This window comes from Typopeltis vanoorti, chromosome 24 (genome assembly GCF_054136105.1).
Source record: "Typopeltis vanoorti isolate ZY-2024b chromosome 24, IOZ_Tvanoo_1.0, whole genome shotgun sequence".
Lineage (NCBI taxonomy): Eukaryota > Metazoa > Arthropoda > Arachnida > Uropygi > Thelyphonidae > Typopeltis > Typopeltis vanoorti.
In genome coordinates, this window is record NC_143572.1 from 86,131,279 (window position 1) to 86,150,525 (window position 19,247).

Sequence of the window (19,247 nt, forward strand, 5' to 3'; positions counted from 1 at the left end):
AATCAATTCAAATGATGTGGATATTTTACAGGATGACTTAAATAGGCTGACGCTATGGACTGAGGTAAATAGCTGTCAGTTCAACGTGGCTAAGTGTAAGGTGATGCACTTCGGGAGGATGACATCGCATGCTGTTTACTATATTAACGGAACTGAACTGCAGGAAGTTGGTGAGACAAGAGACTTGGGAGTTATTGTGGACAGAGAACTTAAGTTTAAAGGGCATATTGCTAAGATTGCCAAAACATCACATCAAATTACATGGTTGTTGAGGAACACACTAACAAGCAGGGATAGGGAAGTTATTATTCCACTCTATAAGGCATTAATAAGGCCGCATTTGGACTATTGTGCACAGATCTGGTCGCCAGGATTTCTTGGTGATGCGGAAGTGGTAGAGAGGATTCAGAGGCGGGTTACAAAGATTGTTGCAGGTCTGTGGGATGTTCCCTATGAGGATAGATTGATGATCTGTGGGCTCCAAAAACTAGCTGATAGACGTAGGAGAGGAGATATGATAGAGGTATTTAAATTGTTAAAGGGATTTTACAGGATTGATACTGATGATATTCTTAAGACCAATGCAGGATGTGAGAGAACGAGGGGTCATCCCTGGAGATTGTGTAAGAGTGTGGTTAACAAGGGTGTTAGGACTAGATTTTTTACTTGGAGGGTTGTGAATGGGTGGAATGCTTTGCCAGAACTGGTTGTGAATGCTTCAACTGTGAATGAATTTAAGGAGAGGTATGACAGGTATTGTCATACCTCTCCCGCGAGAGGGGTCTCCCGCGAGAGTCTTTTGACTCCATGGAGACACCGTTAAAATAATAATAATAATAATAATAATAATAATAATAATAATAATAATAATAATAATAATAATAAGATATATATGTTTACACCTGAAGAAATCCCGTGTAATTAGAATGGAACGTCATGCTGTCAATTAAAATAAATGTCATCATCATATTCCGATATGTACATTAAAATTTGCATGGAATTAAGTAAATGTATGAAATATGTAAAAAAAAAAAAAAAAAAAAAATACATGCAAGAATAAATTAGCCAAGAATGTTCCAACAACTTCAACTTCGAATAAGAAAATTAGAATCCGAAGAGTAGTGACCAACATATAATGAGTTTTTCAATTGAAGGTCATTTAAACGATCTCATACAACGGTAACATGGTTTTCTTCAGAAATTCGAGTGTTTAATACAGTGTACAGGCAAATTGGTCTTTGGAACACATGCAGTTTACAGACAAAAAAATACTTGTGGTAGTGGGGTATATGTGGCGCTTTGTGTAGATGCTGATGGTAATAACGGTTCTGTTTAGTTGGTGGATTAAATGGGGAGACGGAGAATTGTAGAGTGCCCTCCCTTTATAAGTCTTTGGACTCCTTGGAGTTGCCACGTAATAATAATAGTAATATAATTTTTTGAAATAAATGTCATAATGTTACATAGAATATTAATTATCAGTTGAAAAAAATCGCTAGAAAAAAATTGTAATTAAATTAGCAGTACTTTGTACTTTTTGTGCGTTTCGGTCCACTTCTCCTGCCGAACTTGCAACCATCCAAAATCGCTGAGTTCTGTTCCACTCATTAAGTTTTTTTTTTTTTTTTTTTTTTTGGCTTTTAATCGTGTGTTCTTTGATCAGTTTGTTTGTATTGGGAGGTAAGAGCTGACTCGCCTTGAGTTAAAAAAGTTCCTATAAAGGTTCCTCACATCATTATTTTTTAATTTATATATTTTATTCTAATATAAATGTTAATAGTAAGTATTATTCAAAGAGAAGTAAGTATTATTGAAATAATTTAAAATGATTCACATGAATCTTATTCACATTACATATTATTCACATGTAACAATAATAGTAGTATTAAATAAGTGAATAAATATTCTAGCATCTTGGCAATTCTGAACTCTTGGGGTTCTCGTGTTCCAATGTTGGCGTCTGCTGCGTGTATGGATGGTAGGGAGGTAACGCTTCGCGTACTTATCATTGGAAGTGCGCCAGGATTGTAATATGTAGATATTTTTTCATGTGTTTTTATACCAGATTTGAGAATATTGTATTTTTTGTTAACTGTACATGTGCTTTGTGATTCAGTAATGCCTCTTCAACTTGAAAATGATTTCGGAAGCAGAAGAATCATCTAATGTTGCTTTAACTTCGCAAGAGCTAACTGTTCTTCGAGAGATTGACAGGTGAGATGCTGAACTGTACTTGTTCAATTATATCTCTTAGGCCTAACGGCAATGTTTTATCCTGATAATTTCTCATCTGTAAGAATCAAATTATTAATACAAATATAATGATTTCAAATAATCGTAATGAACATTGTTCTCTAATCGTGTCAACTGAAATTTCAGTTGGAAAAAGTTTTATGACATTTTGGCAACTTTCGAGGTGGAAGGCCTTTTCGTGTAATATTTTCCTTGAGGAATAAATCTAATTTTAATCAAAGTATTAATTGAAAAAAAAACATTTATAAATAAGATTTAAATAGGAAAGTAGCTTCAAAATACATACAAGTTTACAAATAATATTATGCGAAAAATTTACAGGTGAACGAAATTGCTAGGTGCGCTACCACATTTTTCCGTGGATAGTATTCTCTTAACAGCGGAGTGAATTCTGGCCGACATCCGTCTGTATGATTAGCCAGTTAAATATTATCTTTTACAACCATAAAGAGGAAGACACCGTGACATAAAAATTACCTTCATAAAGTAAGTAGAGCAGCGGGCACGATATGTTGTCAAAATTCGAGGTTATTTTTTTTAACCTAATGTTTCTTTTAACTCGTCTCTGTTCTTTCGTAAGTTTGGCAATATAGCAATTCTACACTAATTTGAAGATTATATATATATATATATATATATATATATATATATATATATATATATATAAAAGCAAGAAAGATTTTTCAAATTTGAAGATTACACACACATTAAATGTATTTGGGCAGTCCTTTTTTTTTAAATTGCTGATTAGTTGCAATCTGAATGTGGTATACACCCACCAGTTCAGTTAAATATTTCGACCTTGCTTTCACTTGTCAGATGATTTATGAAATCCTGTATCATTTTTTTGTACTATATGTATATTTCAATATAATATATGGTACCATTTCTGCAACAACATCTTTATTTCAACATAACATCTGACAACATTTCTGCAACAACATCTCTATTTCGATATAACATCTGACAACATTTCTGCATCGGTGTCTCTATTTCGATATAACATCTGACAACATTTCTGCATCGGCGTCTTTATTTTGATATAACATCTGACAACATTTCTGCATCGGTGTCTCTATTTTGATATAACATCTGACAACATTTCGGCATTGGTGTCTCTATTTCGATATGACATCTGACAACATTTCGGCATTGGCGTCTCTATTTCGATATGACATCTGACAACATTTCTGCATTGGTGTCTATTTCGATATAACATCTGACAACATTTCTGCATTGGTGTCTTTATTTTTATATAACATCTGACAACATTTCTGCATTGGTGTCTTTATTTTTATATAACATCTGACAACCTGTTCACAACATGTGCAATGTGGCCCCTAAATTTCAGGTCCTTGTCCACCACTATGCCTAGATCTCTCATCTCCTCTACCTCCTTTAAAGTTTTCTCACCAAGTGTATATTTTATGTCCCATTGTCGCTTACCAAATCTCAAAACCTTACACTTTGTAACATTGAATAGACAGTTCCACTTACCTGCCCATTCATGCAATCTATTCAGGTCCTCCTGTAAGGCAATAACATCTGCTTGACCATGCATTGCTCTCCCTGATTTTGCATCATCTGTAAACAGCTGCATATCACCAGTTAAAGTCATCCCAATATCATTAATATACAAATTGTACAGCAATAGTGATCCTCCTCCTTCAGGACGCACTGCTCCCATATATACAACTTTCTGATACCTATCTCACTGCCCATCTCCGATCCAACTCAGAAGTTTGTTATCTAATTGCATCCATTTCAATTATTTAACAGGTTGTTGTGTGGCAGTCTATCAAAAGTTTTGAAAATCTAAGTATACCATTATATGTGCATCTCCCTTGTCCAAGACATTTGTCACCTATAGTACATAAGTTAATAAAACATGATCTCCCTTTAACAAACCCATGCTGATAACCACCACAGAGAATACTGCTGTTATCAACCCATTCCTGTATCATACTTCTCACCAATCTCTCCATTACCTTCACAGACAACTCCTGATATATACAGATTTGCCTATAATTTGAAGCCACAGCCTTATCATCACCTTTATGCAGTGGAACAATTTTACCCTACTTCCACTCTCTTGGACCCTGTGCTGTTATAAGACTTATTTAACAGGCATACCAATGCTACTGTCAATTCTCGGAACAGTAGCTTAAGATGTGTGGTGATATGCCATCAAATCCTATTGCCCTATTTATGTTCTTCTCCCATTCTGTTTATGAATGGGAGAGGAAAGATTGGCAAAACAAGTGTTCTCTGTGAGGTATCAATCCACCTATACCAAGGTATAGGTGGATTGATACAGTAAAAAGTGCCTTAGAAGACAGAAATATAAGATCTGATAATGTTGGAGTCTTGACAGGTAACAGATTGATTTGGAGGAAAATGGCAGATAGGAAGTTAGTAATGATATGTTTTTCATGTAGTACTATCAAGTCCTGTACACCCCTTGAGGGTACATGTCAGGAATTTGATGATGGTTATTTATTTTCTCAGATACCTCCTGCTCACTCATAATTAAGCCATCCTCTCTTATGTCCTCTACACTTAAGTTCCTCATGATTGCACCCTGATCAGGATGAAACACCCTTATAATTGATCATTATAGCTCAATGATCTCTTCTGCAGCAGTTACCATTCTACCATTTTCATCCATTAACATCATCTTACCATGATTATTCTTCCTTCTGTTTCTACTATATCTAAATAAACTCTCTGTGTTTTTTTTTTTTTTGTGTGCCTGATTTGCTAATTTCTGTTCATACTGCACTTTTGTTTTCCTTACTTAGTCACTCTCCTGACTTGTTCTTTATACTCTTCATGTAACTGTCTATTACCATTATTCATCTTGTACTTCCTCCAGATTTCATGCTAAAGCTCCACATTCATCCATTTTACACCTACTTTATTTAGCCTTTTGGCCCTTGGAATACACTCACACATTGATGCTGTTATGTATTTCTTTGTTAGTTCCCATACAGCATTTATTTCCTTATCGCTCAACTCCTCGCTCCATGTTATACCTCCAAGCTGTTTCCTAAGCTTGTCATAATCACCAACGTCATAATTCCACATATATCCTTTCCTCACAAAAGTCTGCATTTGGCTAGCCACAACCCATGTGATCACTTCATGATAACTTTCAGCAATGAAGCTTATTGGTGAAAGTGAAACTCATCTCACAATTACATCCTATGATGAAATGATCAGATCTAGAACTCACGATCGTCACATGCCCTCCTTCACGTGCTACCTGAGATAGTTATCTCTCAAGAACTCAAATTCATTTTCCTTATTCCCAAATGCTATCTCTTTATTCCAATCTATACTGCCATAATTAAAATCACCCATAATAATTACCCTTCCTTTCTTCACTAATCAAAGTTGTTTATACATTTCTTCATCACCACCCTCCACATTTCCAGGCCTCTTGCAACATCCAACTAAATATACCTTCCTGTCTACTTCCACATTACACAACACTGCCTCATAACCATTACCACTATTTTCATCTTTCATGCCTAACTTATGTAGACATAATTCCACTACTCTCATCAGTACTCTCTCTCCCCCTTCATGTTTTTTTCTATCTTTGCAAAAAATACTGTATCCTTCCATTTCTATTCCCATTAGAATATCATCTTCATTCAACTATGTTTCACTTATCGAATGATTTTGGGGCGAATAAACTCAGTCAGGGTGCTTAAGAGAAAAAGCTGTATAACTGAGAGGAGACCTCCACATATCCTTTAAAGGAATGCAGAGAACCAACCAGAGCTTCTGACTTAATGTCCAATTATCACCTTCTCATGGTGCACCCTGTTAGGTATACACTTGGATACTGAATGAATGAGGATGGGCTGGCAATTTGGGATTTAGCCGACCAAATTGTATTCTTATTGGCTTAAACCAAAATATAAAATGATGGTACAGCATGACATGGGCATTGCCTGGTTAAACAGTGACCCTGTTGTGTTCACCAGGGAACCATGGCAAACAGTGAAAAGTCAGCTACTGGAACAAATCCTGAAACACACTCCAACTCAACATCACCAGAGCTCAAGATCAGTACTATCAACATAAGAAGCCTGTATGGCAAAGAAATAGAGCTAGCTGAGGAATTGGATAAGTACCAGATCAACATAATAGGGGTGACTGAAACAAACAAAGACAAAATCTGGTGAGATTTATCTGAGCAATAAATACAAAATGTTATATTCAGGCAATGACAATTGGGGCAAAGGAGGTGTGACTATAGTATTGAACACAAAATACGAGGCTAATCTTCTTGAATGGCAAGCAATATCAAGTAGAGTGATGTGGGCAAATATCAGAATGGGGAACCGGACAATGAGACTTATTTGTGCCTATGGTCCCACAGAAGGTTCTATTAAGAAGTGGTGGAATTTTTTGAGGCTTTAGAGAAAGCAAGTAACATAATGAAAAAAAAGGAAAAGTTGGTCCTTGTTGGGGATCTAAATAGCAGAGTAGAAAATGATTGGCAGACATACAAAAATAGTTTGGAAAAATTTGGAGAAAAGAGCAAAGCTAATAAAAATGTCAAATAACTGTTGGACTTCTACTTAGGACATGGACTTATTACTAACACAATGTTCCAACATACAAATGTGCACAAATTCACATGGAGAAAAGAGACAAGGAATAAGAAAGGTCTCATTGACTATTCTATTGTTGATAATGATGTTTTCCCACTGCTGCAGGACACCAGAGTGTACAGAGGATTTGAATTTGGAAGTGATCACCATTTAGTCTTGAGCAGGATAAAATTGAATTTCATACCAAAAAGAAGAACATGTTAGAAAGTTTTAAAGCGAATAAGAGTTGAGGAGCTCTCAGATGTGAACTGTAGATTAAAATACACAAACATTATTGAAGAAAAAATGAAAGAGTTTGATAACAGGAACCAAACCTTGGAAATTCAGTGGCAAGCTCTGAAGAAAACTCTGATTGATTCAACCAGAGAGGCATGTGGTGAAGTCGAATGTGAGCATATCAAAAGTCCCTGGCAAATAAGTCAGCTTGTGCTCTTAAAGAATACAGAGAAATCTAAGAAAGCTAAATATTGTGTAAAACTAGTTAAAGAAAAGTCATATGAAGACTTTGGTAAAAACATAGAAAATAAATATTATGAAGGGTGGCAAATTATTTTGGAATTAGTAAATGGAATTAGAGATGATAACACTGACATGAAAACTGATGAAAAAGATATCCTTGATTTATTGAGAAATTATTTTAAAAAATTGCTACACGAAACAATCAGTGACAGCACAGTAGTAAAAAACACTCAATAGACATGCAATCAGGAATACATATCCATACTTGAAGTAGAAAAACCCATCAAAAGCCTGAAATGTGGAAAGCAGCGGGACTAGATGATATTTGACCAGAAATGGTCAAGTATGGAGGTATAAAAGTTTTACAGTTGCTGAACTGCATAGTTCAGAAGGCTGGGAGAGAGAGGGGATGAATTCCAGATGAATGGAGTAAGCTCTCATAGTACCCACGTATACATATAAAAAAGGGAAATAAAACTGAACAGAGGTATTTGCCTATTGAGTATTCATGGTAAGATTTATGCAAGTGTACTTGAGAAACGGATGAGAAAGATCATGGAAGGGAAGCTTGGTGAAGAACAAGCTGGATTCAGGCCATATAAAGGCTGTGAGGATCAGATTTTCACTTTACGACATATAGTTGAGAAGTCAGGGACGATAAAGATCTGTATTTAAGTTTTGTAGATCTGGAAAAGGCATATAACAAAATGCCAAGAGAAAAGCTATTCAAAAACACTATAGTTGTATAGTGTCAATGGGGCATTATATCAAACAATGCTTAGGCTTTGAGCTGTAAGTCAGCAGTTAGAATTGAAGGAAATACGGGATGATGGTTTAATGTTAAATCTAGTGTCAGACAAGGAAGTACATTATTTCCTTTATTATTCATTATCTATATGGATCACATTATGCAGGAAAGTGGTATTAAACCTGATTATCAAAATTGGAAATGTTAATATCTTAGCTCTTTGCTTTATGCGGATGATGTTATACTTCTAAATAAATCCGCTGCAAGTCTGTAAGATTCCCTGACTAAGTTGAATAACTCTGCTCAGCAATAACAAGACAATATAATGAAAATAGGCAGAAGCATTGAAAATATCAACTGCATTGTGAATGGAGAACCTATAGAACAGGCAAAACATTTCACCTACTTAGGCACAAATTTTAGTGAAGATGGGAAATTAAATATTGAAATAGACAACAGAATCAACAATGCTGGTATGGTAGGAAGTCAAATGAATAAATTTATTTGGAATACGACAGAAATTAATCAATACACTAAAGTAGCTGTATACAACAGTGTTCAAGCCAATTTTAACTTATGGATCTGAGAGCTGAGTTAGAAATAAAACACTTGACCAAAGACTAGAGATTCCAGATATGAGAATCCTGAGAAAGATTAGGGGCATCAATGGCAACATCGTATTAAAAATGAGGATATTAGGAAAGAACTTGACATTATCATCCAGAAATGTGTTAGCATAGCTAATCTCCGGTGGTATGGTCACTTAAACTGAATGAGATAGGAAAGATTAGCGAAACAAGTGTTCTCTGCGAAGTTGGCATTAAAAAGACTCAGAGGAAGATAGGTGGATTGATGCAATTAAAAAGTGCCTTTGAAAACATAAATATAAGATCTGATAATGTTGGAATCTTGACAGATAAGATTGATTTGGAGGAAAATTGTTGATAGGAAGTTAGTGATGATATAAGTTTTTCATGTAGTACTATTACATGATGATGATAAACTCAATCAGTGAAACCATTTCAACTCCCTTATTTCTGATACTCCTGACATTTGTAAACAAACACAGTAATTAATTTTTAGATCTGTAACTAGTCTTATCCATGTCACTTGTTGTGATTTCTTCACCACACCTGCCAAATCACCTTTATCACCACTCTACATATATCTGCTCATTCTCAACTTCCCCACTCATATCTCAATATACTCCAACTTCATACACATTCACAGCCACTTTCAACATCCACTCTCTCTCTATGCCTTGTTTCCCTGTCTACCTGGCTCGCTCTCCGTTTCCCAATTCCTCTTTCATTCCCATTTACTCTTGCTACTAATGTTTCATGCTACTAAAATCTCTCATGCTATTACTGCTTTCACTACCAATCACTTCTGTCTCTTCAGTATCATTCTCCTGATTTTTCACTTTATCACTTCATCTCTTGCATTCATCACACACTGTACTTCCACACACACAGGGCTTCCATCCAGTAAAAACTTTCTCCAGTGCACTCAGTACAAATCCATTCAAATGCAACCCATCATGCCTGTATAATTTTATGCTTCCCTCAAAGTATATGTCTATCAATGATATAGTTCAGGGTGTGAGAGGAGATATTCAGTTCTTTGCTGAATGATGCTTAATTAGGAAGAGCAATTTCAGGCAGTCGTAGAGTGATGTTATTACCTGAGGATTTGAATAATGTGGTGCTTTGGTCCAAACAGTAGGGATTCATTTCAGTGTTACTAAGTGGAAAGTAATGGACTTTGGCTAGAAAAGATATGTGGTTTATCATATTAGAGGAAGTTTGCTTCAGGTGGTGGAGGAAGCAAGGAAACTGAAGTTTAGTTGATACATCTCAGAAGTTGTGTTACCCAAGAAATTTCTGTAATGCGAAGCACATTGACATATCCAGATAAGGAAGTGATAGTTCCTGAGGCATTAATTTGGCTCATATGGATTTGTTTGCATAGATCTGGTCAGCTGGCTATATTGGAGAGATTTTGAGAGATTGCAGAGACAAAGATCTAAGACTATCTGAGGACTGTAGAATATTGAGTGTGAGAAGAGATTGAAGGAATATGATCTTCAGAGGTTGGTGTGATTAGTTGAAATGTTGGTGAGAGGAGCCTGTCAGATAGAAGGGGAAATATTACATGGGATAATGGGTGATGCAAGAATGAGAAGTCATCCATGGAATACAAAGGTCATGACTAAAAGGAGTGAAAAGGAGGTTTTTTGCTTGACAGGTAGTGAATGCTTCAACACACTACATTCAAGGCAAGGTATGCTAGCATCATCCTTGTTCATCGTTTAGTGTTCATCCTAAAGCACTGAGTCTTTGGATTCCATGAAGGAATGTAAGTAATACTAATACATGATAACATTTCTGTATCAGCAGTAAGTATAATATAGGATACTTACTACTGATACTGCACAGTAATCCAGATATGGTCTTACCAAAGCCTTGCAAAGTGGGGGGGGGGTGTCTTTTAAAAATCAGTTGTATTCTATTCAGCATTGCTGTTAACTAATTCATTTCTTTCACTATCAGCACCATGGGATTAAAGACATCAAGCTGCATATTATATATTGTTGGAACTGAACTAATAGAAAGTGATGACGGTAGAGATTTGAGGGTAATTATTATTATGTCATCTTTATCAGACTGGAGTCAAATGGCCCATTGCAGAAGGATTCAGTGTCACACATCAAACCATACTTTAAAATTTTATCGAGTAACAAGTATGCATTCTAATCATCCACACGATAAACCCATCCTCACTTTTTCTCTTCCTTACACTTTCATTATACACCTTTCAAAGATGACATTCTCTTCTTCTCCTATTTTCTCCCATTCTGCAAAAAATCTGAATAATTTCCATATTATGTCTCAATCATACCCCTCTTCCTGCTATCTGCTGGACTCTGCATATTGCTCTCAATCTTACTTCTTATCCATCATAGTGTTAGGCTTTGTTTAGGTACTTCTGCTCTTTTCTCCCCCCATACCCCAGTGAAGTTTTGAATGGGGGGGGGGGTTGCTAGAATGCTAGAATAGAAAGATAGAATGCTGAGTACACACAATCATTGTTTCCTGAATTTTGAAGACCTTGTAAAAGTCACATCTCATCTATTCATAATTCTTTCCAGTTTTGCATCATCAGCAGCAAACAACTGCTGATGATGCAAAACTTTAATGGCCCAAAACAGACTCTTTGGAAACACCGCTAGTGACGTTTACTCTTCCGGAATATTGCTCCCTTGTACATAACTTGCCAGTACACATCATACGGTCATTCTATAATCCAGCACTAATCTGTTATCCAACACCAGCCATTCCATTTTTATTACCAACTTGCAATAATCTATCAGAGGCCTTGTGAAAATCTAAATATATCACTGTATATGCATGTACCTTGCTCAATACATTCATCACCTTGTTGTAATAAGTAAGTAGATTTGTTAAAATACAATATCCCCTTGAGCAAACCGATATTGTCTATCAAAGAGAATGCTGCTGTTATCAACTCAATTTTGGATCTTGGCTCTCCCTAAGCTCTCAAACACTTAAACCATAACTTCAGACAGACAGATTATCCCTACAGTGCTACATAAGGATAAGCCTCAGTCTTATCATCTTGTTTATGTATCAGAACATTTTTCCATCTTCCCACTCCTTTGAAATTTGGTCCATTTACATGTGACAAATCTTGTAGTGCTCCAGTATTAGAATCTGCAAGATCTGCCATGATTAGGCACCTGAATTCAGATCTCCTAGCTATATCCAAACACAATCAGATTTCTCTTCTCGGACTGACCTACACCTCTGATCTTTCCTGGCACAACCCATATTTCAACTATAGCTTCTGCCTTAGTGTACTTTTTTGGACAAGACACTTCTTCATACCCTCACAGCTGCTAATTCTATACAAAGCCCATATCCACCCAGCCATTGAATATTACTCTCATATTTGGGGTAGTGCACCAAAATCCTCTCTAAGATGGTGGACGGTAGATGACATTGGTGTAGATGATGCGGTTCACTGTAGTTGTTGAATGGTGGAGGAAGAGGAGTAGATGTCCACCCTCAATGAGTCTTTGGACTCCTTGGAGGTGTCATATAATAATAATAATAGTAATAATAGTAGGATTGCTTGATTCTAACCAGATCCAGCTAATTAATGATCTCTCTCTCTGTCACAAACTCGCTTCACAGATGATCAGTGAAGCCTTTTGCTTCACTGAACATCTGTGAAGCCTTGTGCCTTTTCTGCAGATACTTTCATAGACAGTGCGCTGCTGAATTGGCCACTATTATTCCTCCAATCTCCTCTGAAATCATTAAAACATTAGCCACTGCTAACAGACACCCTTTTACAGTCCGTGAAACTCACTTAACCAACTTCATGTCTCCTCCTTCATTTCATCTACTCTGCCTTCCTCAGAGATTACAACCCTCAGCTCCTCAAGCAAAATGCGAACAGATTTCTCCTCTCTTCTGTTCCTCTTTCCCACACATGGCTCTAGTGTGCTATGGGTCTTGTTGCCTTTCGTGTGTGGATCAGATATTTAAAAATGAAATAAAAATTAGGACTCATCATCATCATCATATTCCTGATATATACCATCAAGGGATATACAGGATATGATAGTACTACATGAAAAATTTACATCATTACTAACTTCCTATCTACAATTTTCCTTCAAATCAGTCTGTTAAATGTCAAGACTCTAATATTATCAGGTCGTATATTTCTGTCTTTTAAGGCACTTTTTACTGTATCAATTCACCTATATCTTGGTCTTCCTCTGGGTCGTTTTCCCTGCCAACCATGCAGAGAACACTTGTTTTGCTAATCTTTCCTCACCCATTCTGCTTAAGTGACCATACCACCTGAGATTAGCTCTGCTAATGCATTCCTGGATGCTGATAATGTCAAGTTCTTTCCTAATATCCTCGTTTTTAATATGATATTGCCATCGATGCCATCTGTTCATGCCCCTAGTCTTTCTCAGGATTCTCATATCTGCAGTCTTTAGTCTTTGGTCAAGTGTTTTACTTCTAACCCAGTTCTCAGATCCATAAGTTAAAATTGGTTTGAACACCTGTCTTGTATACAGCTAATTTAGTGTTTTGACTAATTTCTCTCTTATTCCATATAAATTTATTCAGTTGACTTCTTACTATACCAGCTTTGTTGATTCTATTGTCTATTTCCATATTTAATTTACCATCTTCACTAAAAATTGTGCCTAAGTAGCTGAAATGTTTTACTTGTTCTATAAGTTCTTCATTCACAATGCAGTTGATATTTTCAATGTTTCTGCCTATTTTCATTGTCTTTCTCTTTTTAATGCTGACCTTCATACCATATCTATTACAACAGTTATTCAATTTAGTTAGGGAATCTTGCAGACTTGTAGCGGATTTATTTTTTATAGTCTAATCAAGTGCAAAATAAACTTCCAAAATTTATTATTTAGAAGTATAACATCATCCGCATAAAGCTAAGAGCTGAGATTAACACTTCCAATTTTAATATCAGGTTTAATACCACATTCCTTCATAATGTGATCCATATAGATAATGAATAATAGAGGGGATAATGTACAGCCTTGTCTGACACCAGATTTAACATTCAACCATCTTCCTGTACTTCTTTTAATTCTAACTGCCGACTTACAACTCAAATAAAGACTAAGTATAGCCTGATATGATGACCCATTAACACCATATAACTAACGTTTTGAATAGCTTCTCTCTTGGTACCTTGTCATATGCCTTTTCCATATCTACAAAACTTAAATACAGATCTTTGTTATATTCCCATCATTTCTCAACTTTCTGTCGTAAAGTGAAAATCTGATTCTGATAGCCTCTATTTGGCCTTAATCCAGGCTTGTTCTTTACCATGCTTCTCTTCCACAATCCTTTTCAACCGTTTCTCAAGGATACTTTCATATATCTTACCAGGAACACTCAGTAATGAAATGTCTGTAATTCTCACATTCAGTTTTATTTCCCTTTTTAATATATGGGTACTATGAGAACGATACTCCAATCATCTGGAATTCGTTTCTCTGTTCAGGCCTTCTGTACTATGCAATGCAGCCATTGTAAGACTTTTATACCCCTATACTTGAGGATTTCTGGTCGAATATCATCTACTCCTGCTGCCTTTTCACATTACAGACTTTTGATGGCTTTTACTACTTCAAGAATGGATATGTATTCCTGACTGCATGCCTGGTTAGTGTTTTTTACCACTGTGCTATCATCACTGCTTGTTTCATTTAGCAGTTTTTCAAAGTCATTACTCCATACTTCAAGGATATCTTTTTCTTCTCTTTTCATGTCACCTTTATCATCTCTAATTTCTTTTACAGCACCCTTTCCTTCATTTCTGATCTTCTTCAACAACCTCCAGATTATCTTGCCACTTTCGTGATATTTATTTTCTATGTTCCTGCCGAAGTCCTCCCATGACTTTTGTTTAGCCAGGTTTACACAGTGTTTAGCTTTCTTACATTTGTCTCTTTATTCATTAATAGCACAAGCTGACTTATTTGCCAGGAACCTTTTGATATGCTTTCTTGTTTTCCTTCACTGCCTCTTTATGGCAGTGAAGGACACAGTGAAGTGTCCTTCATGGAGTTCTGATTTTTCTATCCTTACAGACAACCTCACCACATTTCTCCCTGGCTGAATCAATCGGGTGTTTTCTTCAAGGCTGGCCACTGAATCTCTAAGGTTTGGCTCCTGTTCTCTAACTCTTTCATTTTTTTTCTTGAATATTATTTGTGTATTTTAGTCTTCAGTTCACATCTGAGAGCTGCTCAACTTTTATTCTCTTTAAAACTTTCTTACATGTTCTTCTTTTCAATATGAAATTCAATTTTATCCTGCTCAAAACTAAATGGTGATTTAGTCTTCCAATTTCAAATCCTCTGTACACTCTGGTGTTCTGCACCAGTGGGAAAACATCATTATCAACAATAGAATAGTCAATGAGACCTTTCTTATTCCTTGCCTCTTCCCTCCATGTGAATTTGTGCACATTTTTATGCTGGAACACTATGTTAGTAATAGCCAGTCCATGTCCTGAGCAGAAAGCCAACAGGTATTTGCCATTATTATTAACTTTGCTCTTTTCTCCAAATTTTCCCCAAATATTTTTGGATGTCTCGCAATCATTTCCTATTCTGCTATTTAGATCCCCAACAAGGACCAACTTTTCCTTTTTCGTTGTGTCATTTGTTTTCTCTAAAGCCTCAAAATTCCTCCACGTCTACCTTAGTAGAACCTGCTGTGGGACCATAGGCACAAATAAGTCTCATTGTCCAGTTCTCCATTCTCATATTTGCCCATATATATCACTTTACTTGAGACTGCCTGCCATTCAAGAAAATTAGCCTCATATTTAGTGTTGAGTACTATGGCTACCCCTTCTTTTCCTTGATTGTCATTGTCTGAATATCACATTTTTTATTTATTTCTCAGAAGGTTCTCACCAGTTTTTGTCTTTTTTGTTTCGGTCACCCCTATTGTGTCGATCTGGTACTTTTCCTCAGCTAGCTCCTCAGCTAGCTCCATTTCTTTCCCATTCAGTCTTCTTATGTGGATGGTACCAATCTTGAACTCTGGTGATGTTGAGTTGTGGTAAGTTTTAGGATTTGTTCCAGTAGCTGACTTTTCGCTGTTTGCCCTGGTTCTCTGGCGAAAACAACGGGATCCTTGTTTAACTGGACGACACCCCAGCCTGCATGAAATTCTGTCATGTTGTACCATGATTTGAAATTTTGGTTTAAGCCAATAAGAATACAATTTGGTCGGCTAAATCCCAAATTGCAGCTCATCCTCGTTCTTTCAGTATCCAGGTAGATACCCAACAGGGTGCACCAGAAGGTGAGGATTGGACATTAGGTCAGAAGCCCTGGTCTGTTCTCTGCATTCCTTTTTAAGACTATGTGGAGGTCTCCTCTCAGTTATATAGCTGACTTGGAAGCTGACATCGGGACCGTAGAGGAAGAACTTCGGCGGGAGTTTATGAAAATGAAAAACGACCTTCATCTTCTTCATGAGGAAGTGGAAGTGATCGGTAAGGAGATACTAGAAGTTAAAGCTAAGTTTAATGTGTTAAACAGAGAAATTAGGACTATAGAGATTACTTTAGCTGAAGTAACTAGAACAGGATTACATATGGGTGAGTCTTTGGTGAATGATTTAGTAATAAATAGTATGGGAGTGATTGGGAGTCAACATAATAAAACCACAAGTGGCCTAGAAGAAATGAGATGTAGTGAGAGTGGAGGTGGTAAGTAATAGAGAGTTGAGTAATGAAGCTGGGAGAGTCATGCTGAATAGTGTAGAGAATGAGTCCATGAGTGTGGACTTGAATGAAGTTAAGAGTGGTAAAATATATGGTGATTCTATGATTAAGGGTATGGAGAGTGGTATGCATGAGGAGTGCTTGGCTGATGGGACAATAGAAAGAGTGGCTTTAGCAATAAAGAGAGGGCATGAAGCAGACAAGATGATAGTTATGGTGGGTACGAATGACCTGAGAGGTAGTATAAATCGGGTAGGAAATGATTTAAGAACATTATTAGATATTGTGAAGAGGAAAAGTGTCAATGGGAGAATAGTGTGTGTGCTGCCTCGTTTTGACAATTACGAGTTAAGTAGACGAGCAATGATAATGAATGATATGATTGCAAGAATGTGCAGAAAAAGAGGTCTGGAGTTTGTTGATGTTTGGAGTGTGTTTGAAGGAAAAAGGCAGTTGTATGCTAGAGATGGACTGCATCTTAACATGGAAGGACATAAGCGATTGAAGAAGTTATTGTTTTCTGAACAGGTTGAAGTTATTGGGCAGGGAAACTAATATTGAAAAGGTTGAGTGTAAGAGAGAGAAACTTTAGCACTGATTATGTATCTATTGATCCTTATAGGCAGAATAAATTGCAGAAGAGAGGGGATAAAAATCGGCATAGGACTACAATAGTTAGTGACTTATATTTCAGTTCTAAAGTCGGTACAAGATCTAGAGGGAATCTGCAATTTTTGTATACCAATGCTAGAAGCATTCGAAATAAGAGAGAAGAATTTTTGGCATTAGTCAGTGAAATCTCACCAAAAGTTGTAGGCATTAGTGAAACTTGGCTGTCAGCAGAAGATGTGGTCACTGGAATTGAATGTGATGGGTACAGTATTTTCAGGGAGGATAGAGAAGATAGAACAGGAGGAGGAGTACTGTTGATGATAGCTGATGTGTTGCAGCCAAAGAAAGTAGTATATCATGATGATAGACATGTGAATGAGAGTTCATTTGAGGCAGTCTGGTGCGAAATAGTGACCAATGCAACCAAATATACAGTTGGATGCTGCTATAGGCCAGGGAGTACGGGGGGAGATATTGAATTCATGCATCAGCAACTTAGTGCAATGAGTGAAGGCTTAGTGATTATTATGGGGGATTTTAATTATGGTGATATCAATTGGAAGGAGGAAATATCACGTAGCAAAAAGGAAATGGAGTTCATACATCTTCTACGAGATAATTACTTGAAACAGCACGTAACTGAAGGGACACGTGGTGTGAGAGTGTTGGACCTGGTTATTGGTTCTGAAGTTATATGCATAAGTAAGGTGTCCTCGTTACCTCCAGTTGGTGAAAGCGATCATGTGGTATTGACTTGGGAGGTTGCAAAATCTGTGGATTTTTCTATTAAGAAGGGGTATGTACGGAACTACAGGTTAGGCAATTATAACAAGCTTCGAAGTGAGCTTGCAGCCATCCCATGGCAGAACATATTGCAGGGGAAAGATGTTAGTCAGTGCATGGGATAAAATCAGCAGGTATCTCAGGAAAGCAATATCAGATTGTGTCTCCATGGTCAGGAGGTCAAACAAGGCAGGCATTAGATGGATGAGCAGTAGTATCAAGCTTGAACTGCAAAAAAAGAAAATGTTATGGAGAATTTACAAGGAGAAAGGCGATCAGGACACCTATGAGCAGTACAAGGCTCAAGCTAGGAAGGTTACCAGCATAGTAAGAAAAGCTAAATCAGATTATGAGAAGACCTTAGCCAAAGAGATCAAGGGTAATCCCAAAGAGTTCTTCCGCTATGTGGCAAGTAAGAGGAAGAATGACTTTGGAAGGATAACCTTAGTGGGTGCTGATGGTATTGAGGTGACAAAATCAGATGTAATAGTCGAGTTACTGAGTGATCACTTTTCAAAAGTCTATCACCCAAGTGAGGATATCTCTATACCTATAGCAATACCAAATATGAGAATTGAAGCTAAAGAATCAGAGGTATTAAATATATTGCAAAACTTAAATGCAAACACTGCGGTAGGCTTAGATGGAATATCAGCTCGTGTGTTGCGTGAATGTGCAAATGAATTGTCAACCCCTCTTACCTGGATATTTAATTCAAGTTTGAACTCTGGTATGGTCCCTAGGGAGTGGAAGTTAGGCAAAGTGGTTCCTTTGCATAAGGGTGGCTCTAAAACTGCGGTATTGAATTACAGACCAATCACCATCTCAGGAGTAGTGGTAAAAGTATTGGAAAAGTTGGTTAAAGACAAAATTCAAGAATGGGTGGATCAGGATATGATACTCTATAGAGGCCAACATGGTTTTGTTAAAGGTAGATCCTGCCTTAGCAATCTATTAACTATTCATAATAGAATAACATCTGAGTTGGACAAAGGAACTGGCTACATAGTGGTACTTCTGGATTTTGCTAAGGCTTTTGACAGGATACCCCATAGAACACTGTTACGCAAATTGGAGCAGATGGGAATGGATATTAAATTGGTGATATGGATAGGAGAATGGCTCAGGGAGAGATACCATAAGGTGGTGTATGGAGGAGCCGAGTCCAGAATGAGGCAGGTGACCAGTGGTGTGCCGCAGGGCTCTGTGCTTGGGCCAATGTTGTTTAATTTGTATATAAATGATATAGGAAACGGCTTAAAGGGAGATATTCAGTTGTTTGCTGATGATGCAAAGTTGTGTAGTGCAATAAAAAATCAAGCTGATGTTGAAAGTTTGCAGGAGGATTTAAATAAGCTGGTAAAATGGGCAAAAGAAAATGGATGTCAGTTCAATGTGGAAAAGTGTAAAGTCATGCATTTTGGGATTAAAAG

At 36.8% G+C, this 19,247-nt stretch overlaps 1 protein-coding gene across 1 annotated transcript in view; it reads left to right on the forward strand.

Moving 5' to 3' along the window:
- The first annotated feature begins 1,986 nt into the window (after positions 1-1,986).
- Positions 1,987-19,247, forward strand: part of Utx (Utx histone demethylase) — an 802,237-nt gene continuing 784,976 nt past the window's right edge. The window contains exon 1 of the mRNA XM_090413874.1: positions 1,987-2,214. Coding sequence (XP_090270000.1) covers positions 2,138-2,214 — 77 coding nt within the window. The 5' untranslated portion in view covers positions 1,987-2,137. The remainder of the gene's footprint in view (positions 2,215-19,247) is intronic.